General features: G+C 42.9%; 1 protein-coding gene across 1 annotated transcript in view; it reads left to right on the forward strand.

Moving 5' to 3' along the window:
- The window catches only part of PARK7 (Parkinsonism associated deglycase), a 259,672-nt gene that overhangs the window by 14,825 nt on the left and 221,472 nt on the right, over window positions 1-23,375 (forward strand). Inside the window, exon 2 of the mRNA XM_044056460.1 lies at window positions 5,575-5,676. Within this exon, the coding sequence (XP_043912395.1) occupies window positions 5,575-5,676 (102 nt within the window). The remainder of the gene's footprint in view (window positions 1-5,574; window positions 5,677-23,375) is intronic.

Raw genomic sequence — 23,375 nt, forward strand, 5'->3', positions numbered from 1 at the left:
GAACTGAAGTAAATGTTTCGATGGCTGCTGTTGACCTGTTTTATTCAGTTGGTGTAAATGCCTTTTTATTTTCATTAGTCCAGCTGTTCATTTTGAAATGGTTACTGGAAAACTGGGCCAAGAATACTATTGTCTATAGAATCTTTGTGGAGCTCATCTGGAAAGCTGATCTCACAAAGCAGGTGTGCAGTAGATGTGTGGTGGCTGCAAAATGGATCTTCTGAACTGAATTGCCGGGGGAGGGGGTATATCAAGCCTTCAGTGATCAAATAGCAAAAATCACCAGTGACTGGTAAATCTGCCTTTCATCTAAGAACCCTGTGCATCACAGTTATAGGACGAAACAGAAACTGCACCACAGATGCAAGGAGATAGCTGTCAGCAGCGTTAAGGTAGAGGACTGACTTCACTTCCTGGTTTGTGAAAAGTCATCATCTTTTGGCTGTTCCCATTGGGGGTTGCCACAGATCTGTTTCCATTTCTTCCTATCCTCTGCATCTTGCTGTGTCACACCAACCACCTGCATGTCCTCTTTCACGACATCCATAAACCTTCTCTTAGGCCTTCCCCTTTTCCTTTTACCTTGCAGCTGCATCTTCGGCATCCTTTTCCCAATATGCCCAGCATCTCTCCTCAGCACATGTCCAAACCAACGCAATTTTGCCTCTCTGGCTCAAGTTTCCAAACTGTCCAACCTGAGCTGAACCTCTAATATACTGTTTCCTAATCCTGTCCATCCTCGGTGCACCCGGTGCAAGTCTTAACATCTTTAACTCTGCTACCTTCAGCTCTGACCCCTGCCTTTTTGTCAGTGTCACTGTCTCCAACCCATAGAACACACCTGGACTCACTAGCCTCTTATAGGCCTTCCCTTTCACTCTTACTGGTACCTGTCTGTCAGAAATCACTTCTGGCATTCTCTTCTCCACCCTGCCTGTACTCTCTTCAGAGTACTGGTGAGTGTGGAAGGGAGGTGAACTATTGTTCCCAAGTATTTAAATACATCCACCTTCGCTAACTCTACTCCCTGCATCCTCACCATTCCTCTAGCCGCCCTCGCATTCTCGCTCACACGCGCGCACACCTCTCCAGGGTCTTAACCTGTGCACTACTCTTATTACAGATCAGTGTCATCAGCAAACATCATAGTCCACGGGGACTCCTGTCTGATCTAGTCTGTCAACCTGTCCATCGCCATTGCAAATAAGACTGGGCTCAAAGCTGATCCTTGATGTAATCCCACCTTAAATGCATTTGTCACTCCTAAAGCTGACCACACCAGTGTCGCACTACCCTCCTACATATCCTGTACCACTCACATACTTCTCTGCCACTCCTGACTTCCTCATACAATACACAACTCCTCTCTAGGCACCCTGCCATATGCTTTCTTCAAGTCCACAAAGACACAATGCATCTCCTCCTGCCCTTCTCTACCCTTCTCTATACTACTCCATCAACACCCTCAGAGCAAACATCGCATCTGTAGTGCTCTTTCCTGGCATGAAACCATACTGCTGCTCACTAATCATCACCTCCCTTCTTAACCTAGCTTCCACTACTCCACTTCATGCTGTGACTGATCAGTTTTATCCCTCTAGTTACTACAGCTCTGAACGTCAATTTATTCTTAAAAATTGGTACAAAGAGACTTCACTCCACACTTCAGGCATCCTCACTCACTTTCCAAGATTTCATTAAACAATCTGGTTAAAAACTCCACTACCATCTCGCCTAAACACCTCCATGCTTCCACAGGTATGTCTTCTGGACCAACAGCCTTTCCATTCTTCATCCTCTTCAAAGCTGTCCTTACTTCGTCCTTGCTAATCCGCTGCACTTCCTGATTTGCTATCCCCACATCATCCAGCCTTTTCTCTCCTTCTCTTCATTCACCAGCCCCTCAAAGTAATTCTTCCATCTGCTCAACACACACTCCTTACTTTTTAGGTACAATTCCCTCGTTATCCTTAATCACCCTTACCTGCTGTACATCTTTCCCAGCTCGGTCCCTCTGTCTAGCCAGTCGGTACAGGTCCTTTTCTCCCTTGTGTCCAACATTTCATACAGCTATTCATATGCCTTATCCTTGGCCTTCACCACCTCTCTCTTTGCCATATGGCTCATCTCCTTATACTCCTGTCTGACAAATCCCACTTCTTCGCCACCCTCTTTCTCTGTATACTCTTCTGTACTTCATTGTTCCACCACCAGGTCTTCTTGTCCTCCTTCCCCTGTCCAGATGTCACACCAAGCACCTTTCTAGCTGTCTCCCTTACAGCTCTGCTGTAGTTGCCCAGCTATTTAGTAACTCGTGCCTGTCTTAACTGTTCAACTCCACCTCGCATTCACCCTTTCAACTTCCACCATTTGATTCCTGGCACTCCTCCTGATCACCAATGTTATCCTACAGGCCGCCATCCTATGCTGCATAGCTTATGCTTTCCGCTGTCACCACATAAGATATAATCCACTTGTGTGCATCTTCCTCCAGTCTTTTACGTCCCACTATGCTCCCCTCTATTAAAATATATATTCACCACAGCTATGTCCACTCTTTCTTTATGAAAAATCCACTACCATTTGACTTTCTGCATTTGGAAAAATGAACACTTTGAACATTGCAATGGTAAGCAAAAGTAATAGTGCAAAACTTCAGTACCTTCAAAAAGAGAACATCTGAAGAAAAACTAAAACTAGCAGTCCCCAGAACAACTGCTTTAATTTATGTTGAGCGCTTTGTTAAACCCACTGAACTTCATCAGATCAACGTTTAAATAACTGCTTCAACCCATGGAAAAATAATGTAAATACTAAGGTCAAATTATCAGACAGCCACCTGCATAGTAATGAGCTTAGCCTGCTGTAACTTTTCGCAATCCAAACTAAAATAAACAGTACGAATAAAAGCAAAGTCCAAATAAAGTGAAGTACAGCACTAATAACTCTCACTCCTTTTTGTGTAGTGAGGTCCAAATAGGCTCAGCTCTAGAATTTTTCTGTGGTTTTGACTAACATATGGAGGTGTAATTCAGTCAAATTTGTACTGGGCAAAACCAAGCAAATCCCCAAATTTTTTTTTTTTTTTTTATGTACACAAGGGGATAATGCTTCAAAGAAAAACAAACCAACTTCATTTTACTGCTTTGTAGTGTGTGGATGCCTTTTGCCATTTAGGAAAGGAGCCCCCTCTCCTTTTTATTTATTTATTTTTTATAATTTTGTAATATATATATATGTGTGTGTGTGTGTGTGTGTATGTATATATATATATATATATATATATATATATATATATATATATATTTATATTTTTTGTGTACTTGTATACACATTTTCATATATATATATAATCTATACACACACGTGTGAGGGTTTTAATAGTGTGTATGTGTGTATATATGTGTGTATGTATATATATATATATATATATATATATATATATATATATATATGTGTGTGTATATAATATATATATATATATATATATATATATATATATATATATATATATATGTGTGTGTATATAGATATATATATATATATATATATATATATACGTGTGTATGTATATATATTTATATATATGTGTGTGTGTGTGTGTGTGTGTGTGTGTATATATATATATATATATATATATATATATATATATATATATATATATAATATATATTACATGCGTGTGTGTGTGTGTGTGTGTGTGTGTGTGTATATATATATATATATATATATATATATATATATATATATATATATATATATATATATATATATATATATATATATATATATGTATTATCGCAACCAGATTTTCACGGTTGCGAAATTCGTATCATGGAATCAAAACGAGTACAGGAAACAGTAAAGTGTCATTTTAAGTCTTTATTGATAAAGAATAACTTTGGATTATCTTCAGGAAGAAAAAAAAAATTGAAAAATGTCTCTTCCTGTTATGGGCGCATTACAAACTCGCAATGAAATTGTCACGGTTGCTGTCTTATTGACGAAATAATTTTTTTTCAGTATGTGGAAGGAATCCTGAGACGGAAAACAGACAGAGGAATCATGCTCTTGGTAAACAGTCATCTTTGAAAATAACCCTTTCAACGAGAGAGTTGTAATTTAAGTAATGGTTTTCAAAAGGGAGACCGGATTATGTGGACAGCCGATTCTGGGGGGCGTTTTTCACAGAAGAAGTTTGCAGTACCAGTTTTGTTTAGTTTAGGGATGGTGGCATGTTCTGATAAATACATATTGTACTTCACACTGATTATTGATTTTCTTAGTGCTGTAACGTTGTGGAGTGCTCATTCGCTGGTTTGGGTTTTGTGTGGTCATAAATTGTCAGCAATTACAATTCGTAGTGCAATATGCAACTTGCGATAAGTGAGATGCTGGCAGTAAAGTGCATACATAAAAGCAGGACATCTTTGAATTTGTATTGATAATGCATCAATCATATTACTTTTTTACAACCTTCACAAACTGATTCAATATATATACTTAGGTGAGGGTTTTAAATTTACTAATTAGATATCCAGTACCCTACTGGGGTATGTATGTCTATTGCAGTTCAGTTCCTGTTTGTCATTAATGCCTTCATATTGTGATATTGACCCGTAACAGAATGCAGTGAATTTTTTTTTTTCCTGTTGACCAGTACCTTACAAATTGTGATAATTTGTCTGATTGTCCATTAAAGTGAACCCCAACCACATGTGCAAAAATGGGGGAGGATTGTGTTGTGCAGGGATGGATCTTTGCCTAGTCACTGCTGTACTCTTGTTTCATTTTGTTATAAAACGCCTTTTACTTCACTTGCTTGCCATTGAAATGCTTTGAGGGTGATTTCTTGAAGGAAAGGACAGTTGCAGCAACCAACTCCCTTCAGTTTCTCATTAGGTGAAGTTCTGCCAAATAAAAGGTGCATATTTTTGGGACAATTTTAAATGTAGTACTGTATGACCAAAATTTATTCTACAGATTTTTTATTTGAATGGATTTGTCAGATTGACAAATGAGTTTTTGTAAGATTTATGGGTATATTATTGCTATTGACAGGTTTTTTAACTGTCTGCATAAATATTGAATAGTGTATTCCTTCCCTCAAACTCTAGCATAAGTCTTTGTATGATGCCAATTTAGTAATTTGCCTTTTAATAAAACAAAATGCATTTAGTTCAGTTCCGAGTTATTAATTCGGATTGGAGGCACTAGTTATCTTCAAGCGATTGCAAGAGAGTTATTGGAACTTGAGCAAATGGTGATGGGAGTTGGTATATCTGTTATATTTTGTTTGTGTGGCTTAAACTAGCATTTTTTTCTCTTATGTCAGTTCTGTATCTGTTTGAGACACTGTATTTGGAGAATTTCTTCCTAGACCTTCAGTAGAATATTCCTTGCTAAAATTTAAGTAATGGTGGTTTTATGTCTGGTGGGTTACAAGTGGTTTTCCCTCCTTCTTTTTTTTCTCTGCTTAGAGTGATTTTTTTTTTTAAGTTTCTTAAGTCTGCACTTGTGTATTTAATCTATCATCTGTAAAAGATGTAACCAGGTGTTTCTGATAATTTGCAGATCCAGGTGACTGTGGCTGGATTAACTGGGAAGGAACCTGTGCTGTGTAGCCGTGATGTAATGATCTGCCCAGATGCCAGTTTAGAAGATGCAAAGAAGGCGGTAGGTTATCTGCTCTTGTTCTGTAAACTGTGTATCCATGATGTGTAATTTCAGTTGATGCTCTAGAAGATGCAGTGAGGGAGTTGTCTGTTCACTTTTCTGTAATATGTCATCAAAACTTCAAGTTTTTTGAATGACATCTATGATAAATCTAATGCAAAATGTGTTGTCATTGATCCCCCCCCCCAAACTCCTTGGTTTTTGATAGGCTACTAAAACAGATTTCTAATAGGCAGGGATGGGTACCATTTAAATCAGAACACAAGGAAATAGTTTAGTGTTCAGTATTTTGCTCTTCCACTAATAACAGTAACTCAGTAGCATCAGAACAAGGCGACAGTGGAGCCTCTGCGGACACTTCATTTGTATTGGGTTAACTGGTGCTGCTAAAATCTGAAAGTTTTTTTGGGTTGTTTCTTAAAAATCAAACAGTTGAGCTCCAGAGAAGGCCGATACTGGTGAAGTTAGGACTGACCTCGCACAACTTGATGAAGCTACTGAATCCTGCCCACAACACATTTAATGTAGAGCAGAATTTTAAGTTCTATTACTGCCAGTTGACACACTGTACTTGATAGCCCCAGGCTGATTCTGTGTAGACCTTTTGGTATTTTAACCCTTTTAGTTCCAGTGAATAGATTTCTATTTTAGAGATTTTATGTGATGATTTATGTGGCAGTTTCTGCATCTCAAACTGGGCACCTTTTGTGACTAGCATCGCTCTCGCCCGCGCTCTCGCACACCAAGATTAAAATGCTTGGGTCAAAATTTCTGACATGTTGCTGCTCCTGGAGCAAAAATGGTCTATCTTCTAATGACAAGACCACCCAATGTGGAAGGGGGAAGCTCTTGATATAAAGTCTAAACAACCATTAGAAGATGCTGTAGAATTTTCTGATGCCATAGAAGTTCAGAATGCTCATATGCCGTCTTCTGGGCTCCATAACCAAAAGGCTTGTTAAATGTTATGTAAGGCACTGGCATAAACCCCTCTCCCTTTTCTTGTACATGGGGTTGGGGTGTCAACTCAGATTCGTATGTGATTACTAGTCTGACTGCCTGAGAGCCCTTAACAAGCCTAGCCAACATTTTATGCAGTATATGGACCCTAGGAGCAAGAGGGATGGCATGGATTTGTGCTTATGCATAGAGTAGAGTATTTTACAGATTCCCCCTTTCCATAGGGACAGTTGTGTGTCTGTCAAGTCTCATTTATTCAAAGCCAAGTACTTTTATTGAATAACCGCACTTTTATTAGCTGTTTAAAGTGCACTGCTATATCGGTTTGTTCACTCCGGACACTTTTTTACTCTGCTTTTGCATTGGGAGGACTGGTATTGTTCATCTGGTAGCAGTAGGTGTTCACCTGGTCTGTCTGAGCTGGGAAAACGCACACACTGGCTGTAAGTACTGTTCAGATACCTAGATACAGACCTACTGAATGTAGCCTGTTTATAAACTTCAGCACTAAACCAGCCATCTTGCATTAAGAATGGCTCCTCTGCAACCTTCAGAAGTGTGTGGATCCAACCTTGTCTGAGCTGGGGATTGCTATAGGAAGGGTCATTGTGCGCTTTCCTATTGGTAGCCAAGCTTGAGTGTCTTAATTTTGCCTGTATTTAAGCCTTGCATTTGTGAGTTGCCGCACACCATACAACAGCGGTTGGGGCTGCCCTGTATAGATGCAAACACCTTGAAACTCAATTTCTCTCTAGATGTCTGTCAGTGGAACCCTCCCAAGCTCCCATACTGCACTATGGGTGCACTGAACAGAGTTGCCACACTTATCCACGGCCTTCAGTAGAACTAGTCCTAGCACAAAAACTGGTCATACTAGCCTGATCCCCTTCCCAGTAGAACATATGGTAAAAGCCTATAATGAATGGGCAGTTTCCTATTTTTTTCACCAGCCAACCTGTTTGATATGGGCATCCTGAGGCAGTGTAGTAATTGCCTCGTGTATACTGACAACCACTTACTGATAGATGTATTACGGATATTGGCTAAGGCTCTTGCCACCCCCATAGTGCCTTTTTTAGGCAAGGCTCAAATTCTAAACCTACCACCCTAGAAAACAAAAATGGGAAGAAATTGAGGGTAATGCTGCTCAATGCCAGAAGTCTAAATCTCAAAATGCACGCACTCGAGGCCCTTCTCAGTATGGAGAACATCGATGTCTGTGCTGTAACTGAAACCTGGTTCAAGGCTCCTGAGAGCACCCCGGCACTATTAGGTTTTACCTCATATCATGCGTTCCGGCCCCAAAACCCGGACCACTCCACAAAAGGAGGGGTGTATCCATATTCATAAAGGATACTCACACCTCCAGGTTGGTGGCAACGCATGAAGCTTCGGAAACCATCCAGGTGCAACTAACCATAGGCAAAACTGCTCTACAAATTGTAGCATGCTACAGGCCACCCTCTCAAACTCAGGAACCCCACACAGCCTTCCTGAAGACACTGGAGGGTATAAATGCATCTCCAAACACCATCATATTGGGAGACTTCAACTACCCGAATATAGACTGGGAACATTACTCAAGCCCTAACTTTCTAGCCCAACGGTTCCTGGAGTTCATAAATTCAAATGCCATGGAACAGCTAGTTACTGTTCCCACGAGAGGAGAAAATATACTAGATCTCATTGTCACAAACATGGGGACAAAATGCTCCACACCAGAAGTATATCCCTCATTGGTGAGATCTGATCATAAACTAATCTCACTGGAAATCCACATCCCGCATCCCACCCCAAACAAAAGACCATAGTGAAGAACTTCTCTAAAGCAAACTTCACACTACTCAAGACTGGTGTGGTATCCTTCAAGGCCCCTGAGTCAGAGGAAACCACAACCCAAGCTGGGAAGCCCTTACAAATGCCTTCTATGAACACCTCCAGGACTGCATGGATCAGGCAATCCCAAATAAAACCAAGACTTTCCACAAAGGGCAAACGTCCAGTCTGGTGGACCCCAGCCATTAACAAACTTTACAATAAGAGGAGAAAGCTATTACATGATGGAACAAAATCCATAAAAGGAAGTCACCCCTGATCATTATTAGTAAAAAAAATACGAGCACTCATAAAATCAACTAAGGCCAATTTTGAGAGAAAAATTGCCATGGATTCAAAGGACAATCATAAGGCCTTTTTCAGCTATGTTAGGAACCTGGGTGGAAACTCCCAGATATGCTCAGAATTAGTCCAAAATGATACAAAAATCACTGAACCCACAGACATTGCCAACATACTGGCAGACAGGTTCAGTGCAAACTTCACCCCTCTCCCCTAAAGGAGAGATAACTATCCCAGCCGAGTGTAGCCTCCCGGACATCTCAAATGCGCAGGTGAAAGCTGCTCTCTCTAAAGCTAAAAACACAGCATCAATGGGACCGGATGGTGTCCCCGGCTGTGTGCTACACGAGCTAAATGAGGAATTAAACCCGCACATAAGGCAGCTGTTTAATCTCAGCCTTACCACAGGATACGTGCCCAAGGAGTGGCTGGTCCCACTCCACAAAGGTGGCGCCTCTACGGACCCTGGTAATTACCGCCCCATAAGCTTAACAAGTCTAGTCTGCAAAGCTATGGAGAGGATCATAATGGAGCTCATAAACAAAGATATAGGGGACTTGCAGACATTGGACCCGACCCAGTTTGGCTTTGTCAAGGGAAGATCATGCCTTTTGAACTTGGTCGACTTCTTCGAAATAGTCACCAAGGCCATTGATGAGGGAAAGGCAGTCCATACAGCCTACCTTGACCTTGCAAAGGCTTTCGACACAATACCCCACTCGGGTATTGTAGAAAAACTTACCAGCTTAAATGTAAACCCATATGTCACAAGATGGGTTGCAAACTGGCTTAAGGACAGAACCCACAGGGTTAGAGTTGCTGGCGCTGTGTCAGACTCCAAGCCGGTCACAAGTGGTGTCCCACAGGGCTCGGTCCTTGGCCCCTATTGTTTGGCATCTACTTCTCAGAAGTACAGGCCAACATGGGAGGACTTTGGCTGACAAAGTTTGCAGATGACTGCAAACTGGGCCATAGTGGAAAGTGCATCGGACACGGATATCCTTCAGAAGGGACTCACGGAAACAGATAGCTGGTGCCAGAGCCATGGCCTGAAGTTAAACGCCAAAAATGTATAGTCATACCCTTCGGGAAAAACAAGGTAACCCCAAGCTACCATATAGGTGGCAATCCACTAAGCACAGAAGAGGTTATCAGGGACCTGGGGACCCAGGTTGACAGTGGCCTTTCTTTTGACACTCACATTGCTAAAGTGGTTAGAAAGACCTTCTACATTGCCCACCTGATCATGAAGGGATTCACATCCAGATCTAGTGAGGTCATTGTTCCCCTGTACTCTTCACTTATCAGACCAATGATCGAGTACAATGCCCCATTCGGGATGTATCTCACCCGACATCTGCAGCAATTGGAGAGACCCCAAAAGTTCCTCACCAAAAGGATAAAGGGACTCCAAAATCTGTCATATGCTGCCAGATTGAAGAAACTCCAGCTCTATTCAGTCGCATACCGTCTGCTCAGAGGTGACATGTGCCTGACATACAAGGCCATGTCCAACCCGGAATTAATGGACATGCTCCACCTCAAAAATCCAAATCCACCAAAACCACTAGAGCAAGCGACTTAAACCTTAGCACGGATATAAATAGGACATGCTGGAGGGATAGATTTATCACTCAGAGACTCCCTATGCTGTGGAATAAAATCCCGGTCCATGTGAGGCAGAGCACCTCGCTGACTCTGTTCAAGAGAAATCTAGACCTGTGGATGGGAGATCGTAGGTTTACCCCGGGAATCATCTCTGGGTCACTGCTGGACAGAGGCACAACAAACTAATGGGCACAGTATTTTTTCATATAAGGGGTGGCGTAAGCCACAATAATTTGGGCTAGGCTTATAAATGCCTTAGGGCAGATAGCCTAGTATAAACCTATGAACCTAAATCTCTTCTCTGATGTAACAGTAAACCAAACATCAAACAGGTTGTCAGCGCACACACTTCAACTCTCACACAAAAAATGAGTTCACAACACACAGACCCACATATGTGGAGGTACTCACTAGAAACCTACCAAAAATATATATTGTGGGAAGAAATATCCAGGGAATTATGGCTATGCTTGTATAGGCCCAGGGCAGATAGCCTAGTACCAACCTATAAAAAGATCCGAGACCTCCCAAACACCACTTGCACACAGTGCTATGCAAATTGCAAGTACTGCACATAACATCATACACAAGTGTCTCCGCAAATAAGCCCCTTTGGCAAACACCTCAAAAGCTAATGTCTTGGTTGTAGGCAACTCCATAGTGAGATGCAGAAGTCCCTCTCACCAGGCTGGACAAAGACACTGTCAGCTGCCTGTTGGGTGCCAGGATCCATCAGTTCACACGTGCACTCACGTCACTCAACAAGTACCGGTATGACTTTGTCATGGTCCATATTGTAGTGAATGACTTGAGACATACCTTTCTGAACTATATGAAGAGAGGCATGATTGAATTCTTGGATTGTGTGTCCCAGGCAGGTATAACTCACTAGCTCTAAGCAGCATTCTACCTTCACCCAGGATGATGCCACAATATGAACAAAACCTGACTTCAGCAATTGGCTTGCATTATGGTGTTGGTTCAGGGGGATCCAGTATCTGTCAGCTTAGGAAGACATGGTCAGCAGGCCATACTCCTTTGCCAAAGATGCTCTGCACCAGTCTTCTCTAGGCTTTCGGATATGGCAAAGGTGCAGTAGTGCCTTTTTTTTTTTTTTTTAAGGCAATGTCAAAACAACAAAATTTATGATGCGACAAACTCGAGGTTCTGCTGCTTAATGCTAGGAGTCCAAACAAGCTGCATTCCGTGGAAGCATTCCTCACCTTGGAAGATGCTGATGTCTCTGCAGTCACAGATGTGATTCAAGGTCGCAGAGAGCACCTTGGCTTGCAAGGCCTTCCACTCTCATTTTGAGGTCTGAAAGTGTAGAAGAATCCAAAGGTGGAGGTGTCCATTTTCATTAAAGCCAAGTACACAGAGTGGAAAGTACAACGCACTCAAACTGCTCCATGTCTAGTTTATTTGCATTTTAACCGGGGAAGTCCGCTGGGCTGTATAGAGCCCGTTTTTATTGGAGGCCTGGGAAGAAAAGCCCCACAGTAATGTAGAAGTTGCAGAGTGCAAAGACAGTAGAATCTTTAAGTAGACTTATTGAAAAGCACATGGAAAGTAATGTACATTGGCAAATTTACAGATAACTGTTTATAAATGGCCAATTTCTAAAACTTTTATTTGGCACGTAGATCATGTTGTGTTTTAAGTGGATGCAAGGTAGGAGTTGAGGTGTATTGAGTGATGAAGCCAGTATAGAGAAGAGTTTAGAAGTTTCATGGGGGAGAGGTTAGTAGAGTATTGGGAGAAAGTACAGTTCCAGTTAGTGGACAGGTAAGAGTGCAGAGATTTAAAATTAACACTGCTATGGGCAGTGCTGAGAGATGATTGGAAGAGCGTTCCATTAAAGAGGAGCAGTACTTGCTTGGGCAGTCCACTCCATTAAGAACTTTAGGAGGGATCCCATTCCAAATGCCTTTGGCCAGGGTTCACCTTGACTGGGAGGGTGGAAAAGGAATTGAGCAAGTAGGTGTGTTTTGAGGATATCCCTGCAGATGTCTTGATAGGGAATGATTCTGATACTGCAGTACCTTGTGTACATGCAGTGACGCAGTCGGGCTTGGAGACCACCATAATGAGTCTGGTAGTCTGGGAGGACCCAGACAGAGGCACACCTGCAGCCAGGATTGGTGATTTAACTATAGGTGAAATACCGTACCACATCATTGCCAGCTGTAGGTCTCCCACCATGAACCAAGAAAAGTACACCACCTACCTGGACTTGCCACATAGCTCAACACAATTGTTTCCTTGGGGGGGATTACTTCTCCCCTTTTCCAGGAAGTGTTCTCTCTCACATGGTTTGATTCAATCCAACAACCTCTGCCTCCCAGACTGCTAGGATTACAGGTGTACACCACATGCCCACCTTTAGTCAGGGAAGATTTCAACTATCCTTCCGTTGATTGTGTGATATACACGAGCACGAACACACTTGCCCAGAGGTTCCTGGACTTTGTCAAAATAAATTATGTGGAATAGATAGTCTGTACCCCTACAAGGTGCTTAGATGGTCCTAGACATAGTACTCACCAACATGGGAGGTCACTCTACTCCCCCCTGTGCGATGCCCTCCCTGGTAAGGTTGGGCCATCTTGTTCGAAGTAACTATTGAGCCTGTCACCACTACAGGAGCAAAAATAAAACTTATTCATAGCAAACTACAGCCTACTAAGCAATGGTATGAAATCTTTATACCGCCTGCCAGACAACAATGACTCCTATGCAGAGGTGTACACGAATGCCCTCTATAAACACTTGAGTAACCGTGTATAGACTTAGTTGTGTCTGGATTAAAATCAGGTCTTCCTGGAAAAAAAAAAAGCCACTTGGTGGACCTAAAGTATTAACAGACTATATAACAAAAGGAAGAAACTGATGTCTAAGAACAAGAGGAAACCGGCTCGCAACAATGAAGAATTCCTTCCACAGCTTCAACAAGCAAATCAGAAGTCTTGTGTAAAGTCCTCTAAAGCTAATTACAAAGGTATAATAGCATCCTTAGCTAAGGATAATCATAAGGCATTATTTAACTATGTCTGAAATCCAAAAGGGAATGCCTAGCTATGTGCCGAACTGGTGGTAGATGGTACCACTCTTACTGTACTGGAGGAAATTACTAACCTGATAGCTGACAGATTTGGTGCAGACACCTTCTAGAGGTTAGGTCGTATCTGCACTCTTAAAGGCCCAACAACATGACCTCAGTGAGACCAGATAACATCCCAGGGTTTTATTAAGCAATCTAAAACAGGACCTAGCAGACCAAGTGGCATTCTCTTTAACCATAGACTGAGCTGGCTTTGTTCCAGCAGAGTGAAGAACAGCAACAGTAATCTCCTTGCACAGAGGGGGACCATCAACTGACCGTGAGAATAGTAGACCTGTAAGTCTAACCAGTCTAGTCTGCAAGGCCATGGAAATAATCATCATGGACCTTAACAAGGACATAGGTGGTGTTCAAACCCTAGACCAAACCAGTTTGGCTTTGTTCAGGTCTAGATCATTCTTATTAAACCTAGTAGACTTCTTAGAGAAAGTCACCAAAGCCCTGGATGAAGGTAAGACCATGCATACTGCCTATCTTGACCTAACCAAGGCTTTTGACACAATCCCCCACTCTGGTGTCATTGAGAAACTCTTAACTGAAGACTAACTGTTGCATCACTAGATGGATAGCCAATTGGCTCACTGATGGAACACACACTGTCAAAGTTGGAGAATCCACCTTTATCAGTAGACCCATCACCAGTGGTGCATGACAAGGATCTGTGCTGGGCCTTAACTGTTTAGCCTGGACTTCCAGAAATAGATTCCAAAGTAGACTGCATTTGGCTTACCATATTCGCTGTTGGTTGTAAGTTGGATGCAGTCTTTGAATTCCCCCAATGATAACATAACACAGGTGGGGCTAATGCAGACAAATGGCTGGTGCCAAACCCATGGTCTAAAATTTAAATGCAAAAAAGTGCTTTATTATCCCCTTTGGCAAAGTGGAATTTCCTGCTAATTACAGTATTGACAGAACCTGTTAAAGTTCAAACCCAGTGGTCCAAGATCTTGGAACACTGGTAGATAGCAGTCTGAACTTCAACCACCAAGTTTCCACAGTGGTGAGGAAAGCCTTCTATGTTGCGCGTCTGATAAGGGCATCGCATTCAGGTCCAAGGATGTTATAACTCCACTGTACTCTCATCTGACCATTTAAGAGTACAATGGTTCCTTCTGCATGTGCCTCACCAGACGCATGTAGTGGCTAGAAAGACAAGACCATAGAGGTTTCTCACCAAGAAAATACAGGGCCTCCAAATCTTGACTTGTGTGGATGGATTGGAAGCTCTTTCACTGTACCCTATATCATATAGGTTGCTGAGAGGCTACTTGACCCTGCCCTAATTGGATATGCTGCACATCCACAAGTCAAATGGCACAAGAGTCTCTTTATCTAGGGATCTTAACGTAGCCTGTGACATTAATGGAACATGCTTGGATCTCCCAGAGATTGCCAGTACTCTGGAATAAGCTTCCAATTCATGTGAAGTAGAGCTCTTCACTGAACCCTATTCAAATATAACCTGGATAAATGAACTGGAGACCACAGGTTCACCCTGGGGGGGGGGGGGCACCTTTGTCCCTCATGGACAAGGATAGTCAGTGTGTTTTAGTCTCCTTATTTAGCTCTGACAAAAAAAAAATCTCTTGCTGTTTCACACTTTTGAGCTTGTCATGAAATCTTTTGTCTAGAGGCCTAGCTATCTAGCTGTTTTCTTTGTGGCAGAATCTGTCTAGTTTGATCTAGCTGAAAGCAGTCCTGCAACACTGTTATTTTTGATTGGGTAATCGGGCTGGTTTCTGGGTAATCGGGCTGGTTTCTGTTTGTTTGCCTTTAATAGTCAGTGTTTTGAACCGGTTCAAAGCTGCAGTGCTCTGCTGTGATATTGGAAAAAGATGAGTGCTTATTTTCAACTGTTTCTGCACTTCTGTTTTGCTGTATATCTGTATAATCTGTGCAACTGTTTTGTCCCACCCGGCTGTTGTGGTGGTCTTAAATCTTGGTGGCTTTGAGTTTGCCCACCTCTTGTATAACATTGATACTGGATACTCTTCCCCCAGTCCCATTACATCAGCTCATTCTACTGTTTATAGTGAGAACTTGGTAAAGGCCCACCCCTTTAGCTTCTGAACCTTGAATTATCTCCTCTTCTACCTCTTCACTTTCTACTAGAAAAAAAAAACTGTACATCTTTCTACTTCATTTTGCTGCTTGTGCTCACCACACTACATACCACACATAGTCCACACACCCATGTCTCTCAGCCACTAAGGCCTAATAATAAACTCAACATATTAGTCCTAGGAGACTCCATTGTGAGAGACACCGATGTGCCCCTCACCAGACTGGATAAGGAGAACGTCACAGGTAGTTGTTGGGTGCCAGAATCCACCAGATCACCAGTGTACATAGGATCATAGGAAGTTGCAAGGTATTGTCCCTGAGGGCCCTTACAAGCCTAGCCAAGAATTTAGCCAATGTTCCAACAAGTTAGCACCCTATGCCACTGTCCAGCAGGGACAAAAATCAAGGACTTGTGCAGGGTGTACTGTTATGACTTTGTCATAGTCCATGTTGGAATGAATGACTGACGTACCTCCCTGGACTATATGAAGAGAGAGACATGATCAAGCTCGCTGCTGAGTATGTGTCTCAAGCAGGTGTGCCCCTAGCCTTAAGCAGCGTTCAACCGTCACCCAGAATAATGCCTCAGTACAAACAGAAAATTATTGACTTTAACTGGCTTAGTTTCTGGTGTCATTCAAAGGGGATCCAGTACCTGACAGCCTGGGATGATTGACAAGCCACAATGCTTTGCCAGAGATGGCCTGCATCTGTCTCCCTTGGCATTCAGGCTCCTGGCAAAGGCTCTTGCCTCCCCCATAGTGCCTTTTTTAGGCAATGCCATAAGGTCAAAACTACCAACATGAAAACATCAAAACATAAATTAAAGGTCATGCTGCTAAACGCTAGGAGTCTATAAACATGAAACTGCACTCATTGCAAGCAATCTTAACCCTTAAAGCTGACATTTGTGCAGTCACAAACCTGGTTCAAAGCTGCGGAGAGCACCCCAGCCATACCAGGTTACTCATCCTGCAGTTCATAAGACATGCACCCCTCTAGGTTGGTCAAGATACACAGGAAATACTCCAGGTGCAGTTAACAGTTGACAAGACCCCTGTTCAAATCCTAGCTAGTTACAGGCATCCAACTCTGACTCAAGATGTCTACCCCATCTATTTGGACCTCTTCGAATCTAGCAAAATTCAACCCTTTACCCTGGTCCTGGGTGACTTTAACTGTCCAACCATAGATTGGAAAAATTACTCGTGCTAAAACACAATGCCAAGAGATTTTCGTCAATGCAGATACCTTGGACCAGTTGGTTGACATGCTCACAAGAGGTGAAAATATCTTGGACTTGGTATTAACCATCATGAGTAACCACTGCAGCATCCCTACAGTGTCATCATCCCTGGTAAGATCCGACCACATAACAATCACTAAGTCTGAGCCCCCCCCCCAGCTAGGGTCAAACAAAAAAACTTCTCCAAAGTGGATTACAGCCTCCTGAGGGAGGGAAGGTATAAACAGCTTCACAGCCTCCTCTCTCCACCAAAAAACTGGTATATATGTCCAAACTTACACCAAAGTACTATATGAGCATTTCTATAGCTGCATGGAATTGGGAATACCAGACGGGACAAAATCATCACCCTCCTCAAGGAAGAGTAAACCTATCTGGTGGGCATCTACAATAAATAAACTGTAATAAAAGGAAAAAATTGCTTTCCAGTGCCAAGAAGGAGCAGGTGTCTAATTGGAAGCAATCTCTCCTTAGCATGAACAAGCAAATAAGAGCACTAGTGAAATCCACCAAACTGGCCACATCTACTAAAGGCAGTCATAAGGCTTTCTTCACATATGTCTGCAGTCTCAAGGGAAGCCCCAAGATCTGCTCAGAACTGATCAAGGGCACCACACACACACACACACACACACGCACACTGTAGATATAGCCAACCTGCTGGCAGACAGGTTCACTTAAAACTTCACTCCTCTGCCCGCCCCCGCCCCCCCTCCCATTCAGTGAAACGGGACATCTCCAGTACCTGTCCCTATCCCCTTATCTCTAGGGAGCAAGTCATCACTGCCCTTTCAAAGGCAAAAAATACAGCCTCCATGGGACCCGATAACATCCCAGGCTGCATCCTACATGAACTCAAGACAGGAACTTGCAGCACCATTAGGCACCCTGTTCAAAGCTTGAGTACAGGCTTCGTCCCAGATGAATGGAGGATGGCTACAGTCATCCCTTTGCACAAAGGATCCAGAAAATTTATAGACCCATCAGCCTAACTAGCCTGATCTGCAAGGCCATGGAGCGGATTATCCTGAACCTTAAGGACCTTGGCAAACTCCAGACACTTGGTCCAACACAGTTTGATTTTGTCAAGGGGAGGTCATGCCTGTTAAATTTGGACGACCTTGAGACAGTCGCAAAGGTCATGGACTAGGGGAAGGCTCTGAAAACCACCTACCTTGACCTGGCCAAGGCCTTTGATAATATTCCCCACTCGGGTATAATAAACTCTCTCAACTAGGCATAGATTCATATGTTACCATATGGGTAGCAAACTGGCTTACTGATAGAACCCACCTAGTCAAAATAGGGGAAGCCACCTCAAGTAGACCCGTAACAAGTGGTGTACCCCAGGGATCGGTCTTGGGGCCTCTGCTGTTTTAGATGTACTTCTCAGAGGTGCAGGCCAAATCTAGTGGGCTATGGCTGACCAAGATTGCAGATGACTGCAAGCCGGGTGCGGTCATAAATTCCCCTAGTGATATGGGCATCTTCCAAGTGGGTCTCACCCAAACAAATGACTGGTGCCAGAAACCTTGCCTCAAACTGAATGCCAAAAAATGCATCCTCCCTTTCGGGTAGAATGACTTCCCCGCAAACTATCCCATTGCGTACTAGGTGCCTTATTGGTCAAGTCATGAGGGACTTTGGAACCCATGTTGATAGCGACTTGACCACCTTATTGCCTCTGTACGGAAAACTTTCTACATGGTCACTTCATTTATCTCATCCAGGGACAAGGTGGTCATAACATCCCTGTAGCCTTCCCTTATAAGACCAGTTATTGAATACAATGCCTCTTTCGGCATGTACCTCGCAAAGCACATGCAGAAGCTGTAGAGGCCACATATTCCTCACCTGGAGAATCCAGGGCCTCAAACATCTACCCTACACAGGCTACAAGCCCTGTCTCTCTACTCCATTCTCCTCAGAGGTGACCTCTGTCAGGCATGCAAAGCATTCTGATACCCTACCCTGATGGGACTACTTTATAGCCACAAGTCAAGCTCCAATCTAGTAACCCACACTCGAGACCTCAACCTGGTCTGTGACATCAATAAGACTTTTTGGCAGGACAGATTTGTGTCCCAGAGACTTCCCCTTTTGTGGAATAGACTCCCTCTCCATGTAAAGCAGAGTACCTCATTAAATCTTTTTAAAGCACAACCTGGATAACTGGATGGGGAACAGAAAATACACCCCTGGGATTCCTCCTATGCCCCTGCTGGACAGTGTCATCAGGTGCTGACTTGTTGGAACGTGGACTAAATTCTTGGCTAGGTTTGTTAGGGCCTCAGGGCCAGTAGCCTAGTAACTTCTGTGATCCTGTAGACAAGCTGTGCTAATTGCATCCTCCTAACCAAAGGTAGTTGAGGTAACTGTGGATTACCATGGCTAGGCCTGTAAGGGCTGTAGGGCCGCTACCCTAGTACTAGTAACCTTAGATTGGTTTTCTGCCAAGAGCTATGAGTCGCTTCCCTCTTCAAATTTTGGTTGTCCTAGTTAAGTGTCTTTTCACAGGACTGGTAGTCATTTCTAGTTGCTTTTCATCATTGAACTTGGTCTTCAGCTGAATTTTTGTCTCTGTGATTGTCCCCTATAAAGCTTTCTGTCTTCACAGATGCAGACTGTGTAGGATCTTGGTTTGGCTTCTTCACCAACTAATGTAGGATATGACTGAACTCTCCCATGGCCCCTTGTAAGGTTCTGTATTTAAATATGGTTAATCAGTTTGTCATGTCCTCTTGATTTCCAAAAAAAGGGCTGAAAATGCAGAAGAGCAGATATTCAACAACTCACTCTCAATCTTGTCTTGCACCAAGCAAACTTGTATGGTTGTCTATCCCACTGTTCATTGCAAATGCTGAGTGACATTGGCCTTTGAATAGGTGAAAATTTGAACTTGCAATAATACTGTTCTCGTGTCTCGGTACTTAGGGCACCAATATTGCAAATGGTTCCTTTTTGTAGTCCTTTATCCTGTAATGGTAGTGTTTCTCACTTGAATTCCTAATATGTTAGTCTGTGCTTTTCTGTCGAGTTTTGTTTTAATTTGTGGTTTGCACCCGCACAATGGTGGAAAATCACTTTTTCAGTTTCCATTAATGTTTGAGTTGGGGAAGAGATTATCCTGTATATTCCTGTAGTTCATAATTGTGCTGCTTTTGTTTTCTTTTAGTTAGACAAGTTTTGAGTTATTTTTATTTACTGTGTATAGCTTTAGTAATATTAAAAACATTATGGCTTCCTTTAATTGTGAAACGTACACTTGACTGCACTCTCAACACAGCCTTGCAGTATAACAGCTTAAAAGACTCCCTTCCCTGCAGGTGGTTTCACCCCCTAGTGTGAGGAGCTGCAACCTTCAAAGTTCTGCTGCTTGTATAAGTCTGAGATTGCTGTATGTCAAGGAAAGGGGAATGCTGCTGCTTTTTTTTTTTTTTCTTTCCCCTCTTCCATCTCCCTGGTAATCTGTAAGTGGCAGTCTAGGCGAATATCTTTAACATTCTGTTTTTCGCTGCTTTTGCACCAAGTTCTCTGGGGGTCATTGTTACACTCCTCATGCTTATTTCCTAAACAGTTCTGCTGCTCTAATAATTCCAAGCATCTCTGGTAAAGGTACTCTACTTCATACATCCACTGTGTGTCATTGCCACGCTTTTACATATTTCGCTGTGTTGGAAATGACTTGCACAAGAGACTTTTCTTGGAAACTGGTCACATTCATGGAATGTCTCCATTAACTGTTACTCGTATAGAAAACAAAAAGTAGTGGTTATGCATCTGTAAATGCTCCTTGGGTAACGGTCTGTTTTGTAAAATCATGCCTGTTAGGCTATCATGTTAAGACAATTGAAGTTGATTTTAGATGGTGTGGTCTTACGATCCATGAGATCGTTCCATTAACTCTATTTTCTGTCTGTGCTGCATAGGAGCTCACTAGGCTAAAAGGTCAAACTCTTAAAAGCCTTGCCATTATAACCTAGATTTAACTAGATTTTTGACACCTAAGGTCTGGAGGATGGCTTGGGTTTGTGCCTATGCCTCTGGGTGTCTTGCAGACTGCTCCTATAATATATATGCTATTTTTTTTATATAGATATCTATAGATATATCTATAGATAGATATATCTATAGATATATATCGATATAGATATCTAGATATAGATAGATATCTAGATATAGATAGATATCTAGATATAGATTATATCTAGATATCTATCTATCTGTCTGTCTAGACATCGAGAGATCTGTCTGTCTCCCCTCCTCTCTAGATCCCCCCTCTGTCTGTCTGTCTCCTCTCTAGATCCCCTCTGTCTGTCTGTCTGTCTCCTCTCCTCTCTAGATCCCCTCTCTCTGTCTGTCTGTCTGTCTCCTCTCCTCTCTAGATCCCCTCTCTCTGTCTCCTCTCCTCTCTCTAGATCCCCTCTCTCTTGTCTGTCTAATATCGAGAGATCTGTCTGTCTAGATATCGAGAGATCTGTCTGTCTCCTCTCCTCTCTCTAGATCCCCTCTGTCTGTCTGTCTGTCTCCTCTCCTCTCTCTAGATCCCCTCTCTCTGTCTGTCTGTCTCCTCTCCTCTCTATAGATCCCCTCTCTCTGTCTGTCTGTCTCCTCTCCTCTCTCCAGATCCCCTCTCTCTGTCTGTCTGTCTGTCTCCTCTCCTCTCCTCTCTCTAGATCCCCTCTCTCTGTCTGTGTCGTGTGTTTGTACAAGTATGACGCTGTCATTGTACATGTTGGTGTGAATTATCCAAGACGTACCTCCCTGGACTACATGAAAAGAGACATTGAGGAGCTCTGATCATGTAGCCCAAGCTGGTATGACCCTGACCTTGAGTAGCATACTACCTTCACCTAGAACAATACCACAATACAAAGACACAATTATCAATTTCAAAAATTGGCTAAGCTTCTGGTGTCATTTTAAGTGGATCCATTGTCTGTCTGCCTGGGACGACATGATAGACAAGCCTCGCTGTTTCACCAGAGATGGTATGCCCAGTCACCCCTAGGCTTTTGAATACTTGCCAAGGCTTTTGCCATCCCCATAATGCCTTTTTTAGGCAAGGCTCAAAGGACAAACCAGCCACCGTAACTAGCACAGGTAACCAAGGGTAATGCTACTCAACGCCAGAAGTCTCTACCTCAAAATGCACGCACTCAAGGCACTCCTCAGTATGGAGAAAATCTATGTTTGTGCAGTGACGGAAACCTGGTTCAAGGCTCCAGAGAGCACCCCAGCACTACCAGGTTACAATTCATATCCTACTTTCCGGCCTCAGTTACTGGATCTCAGTACAAAGGGCCAGAGGTGTATCCATATTCATCAAGGCTACCCACGTCTCCCAGGCGAGTGGCGCAGCATGATGCCCCAGAGATCATCCATGCGCAACTATCGGCAGGCAAAACCACATTTCAAGTAGTTAGCCTGTTAGATCGCCCACCATGTCCCAAGATGCTCACTCTGCATTCCTTGAGGCATTGGAAAATATAAAGGTCCTACCCAACAACATATTGGATTTAGTCATCACAAATATGGGCGCCAGTTGTACCACACCCGTTATCATGCCCTCTCTCTGGTCAGATCAGACCACATACTGATGACCCTGGAAATCCTCACCCCTCCACCTCCCCCCAGTCAAAGAAACCATTGTAAAAAAACCTTTCCAAAGACTTCAAACTACTTGCGTAAGAAGTGGAAAGCTTCACTATTCCATTGCAGAAGGATAATGATATCCAGGATGCAGAATCCTACATCAAGGCACTTTACATCTTCAGGATTGCATGGACTGTGCTGTCCCAAATAAAACCAAGACTCCTTCCTCAAGCAAAAAGAAACCAGTCTGGTGGACCCCGGCCATAAGCAAACTATACAATAAAAGGAGGAGACTTCTGCAAAAAAAAAGGCCAAATCTCAAGTAGAAAAATCATCTCCTGATCAGCATTAGTAAGAAATTGAGGGCCCTCATCAAGTCAACTAAAGCCAGTTTCGAAAAGAAAGTTGCTAAAGATAACGATAAGACCTTCTATGGTTACGACAAAAACCTAAATGGCAACGCTGACATAGCCATCATCTTGGCTGACGGGTTCAGTGCAAATTTCTCCCCCCCAACCACCTGCAGGGCCTATTACTATTCCAGGGGATTTTTTAACTCCAATTATTACGGATACGTTGGTTAATAAGGCTCTATCTAAAGCTAAAAACACTGCCTCCATGGGACCAGATGGTGTCCCGGGCTGTGTCATAAGCGTGCTCCAAAATGAATTAACCCCGCATCTGAATACCCTGTTCAGTCTCAGCCTCTCGACAGGATATGTGCCCATGGAATGGTGCACAGCAACGGTGGTTCTGCTGCACAAGGGTGGGCCCACAACAGACCCTGGCAACTACCAACCAATAAGCCTGACCAGTCTGATCTGTAAGGCAATGGAGCAAATCATTATGGAACTCATAAATGGAGAGATTGGGAATCTCCAAACACTTGACCCCACACAGTTCAGCTTCGTCAAGGGCAGATCATGCCTCCTGAACCTGGTGGACTTGATAAGGGAAAGGAGGTACACATGGCTTACCTTGATC

Source organism: Protopterus annectens, chromosome 14.part0 (genome assembly GCF_019279795.1).
Source record: "Protopterus annectens isolate FY-2018-M chromosome 14.part0, PAN1.0, whole genome shotgun sequence".
NCBI classification, from domain to species: domain Eukaryota; kingdom Metazoa; phylum Chordata; order Ceratodontiformes; family Protopteridae; genus Protopterus; species Protopterus annectens.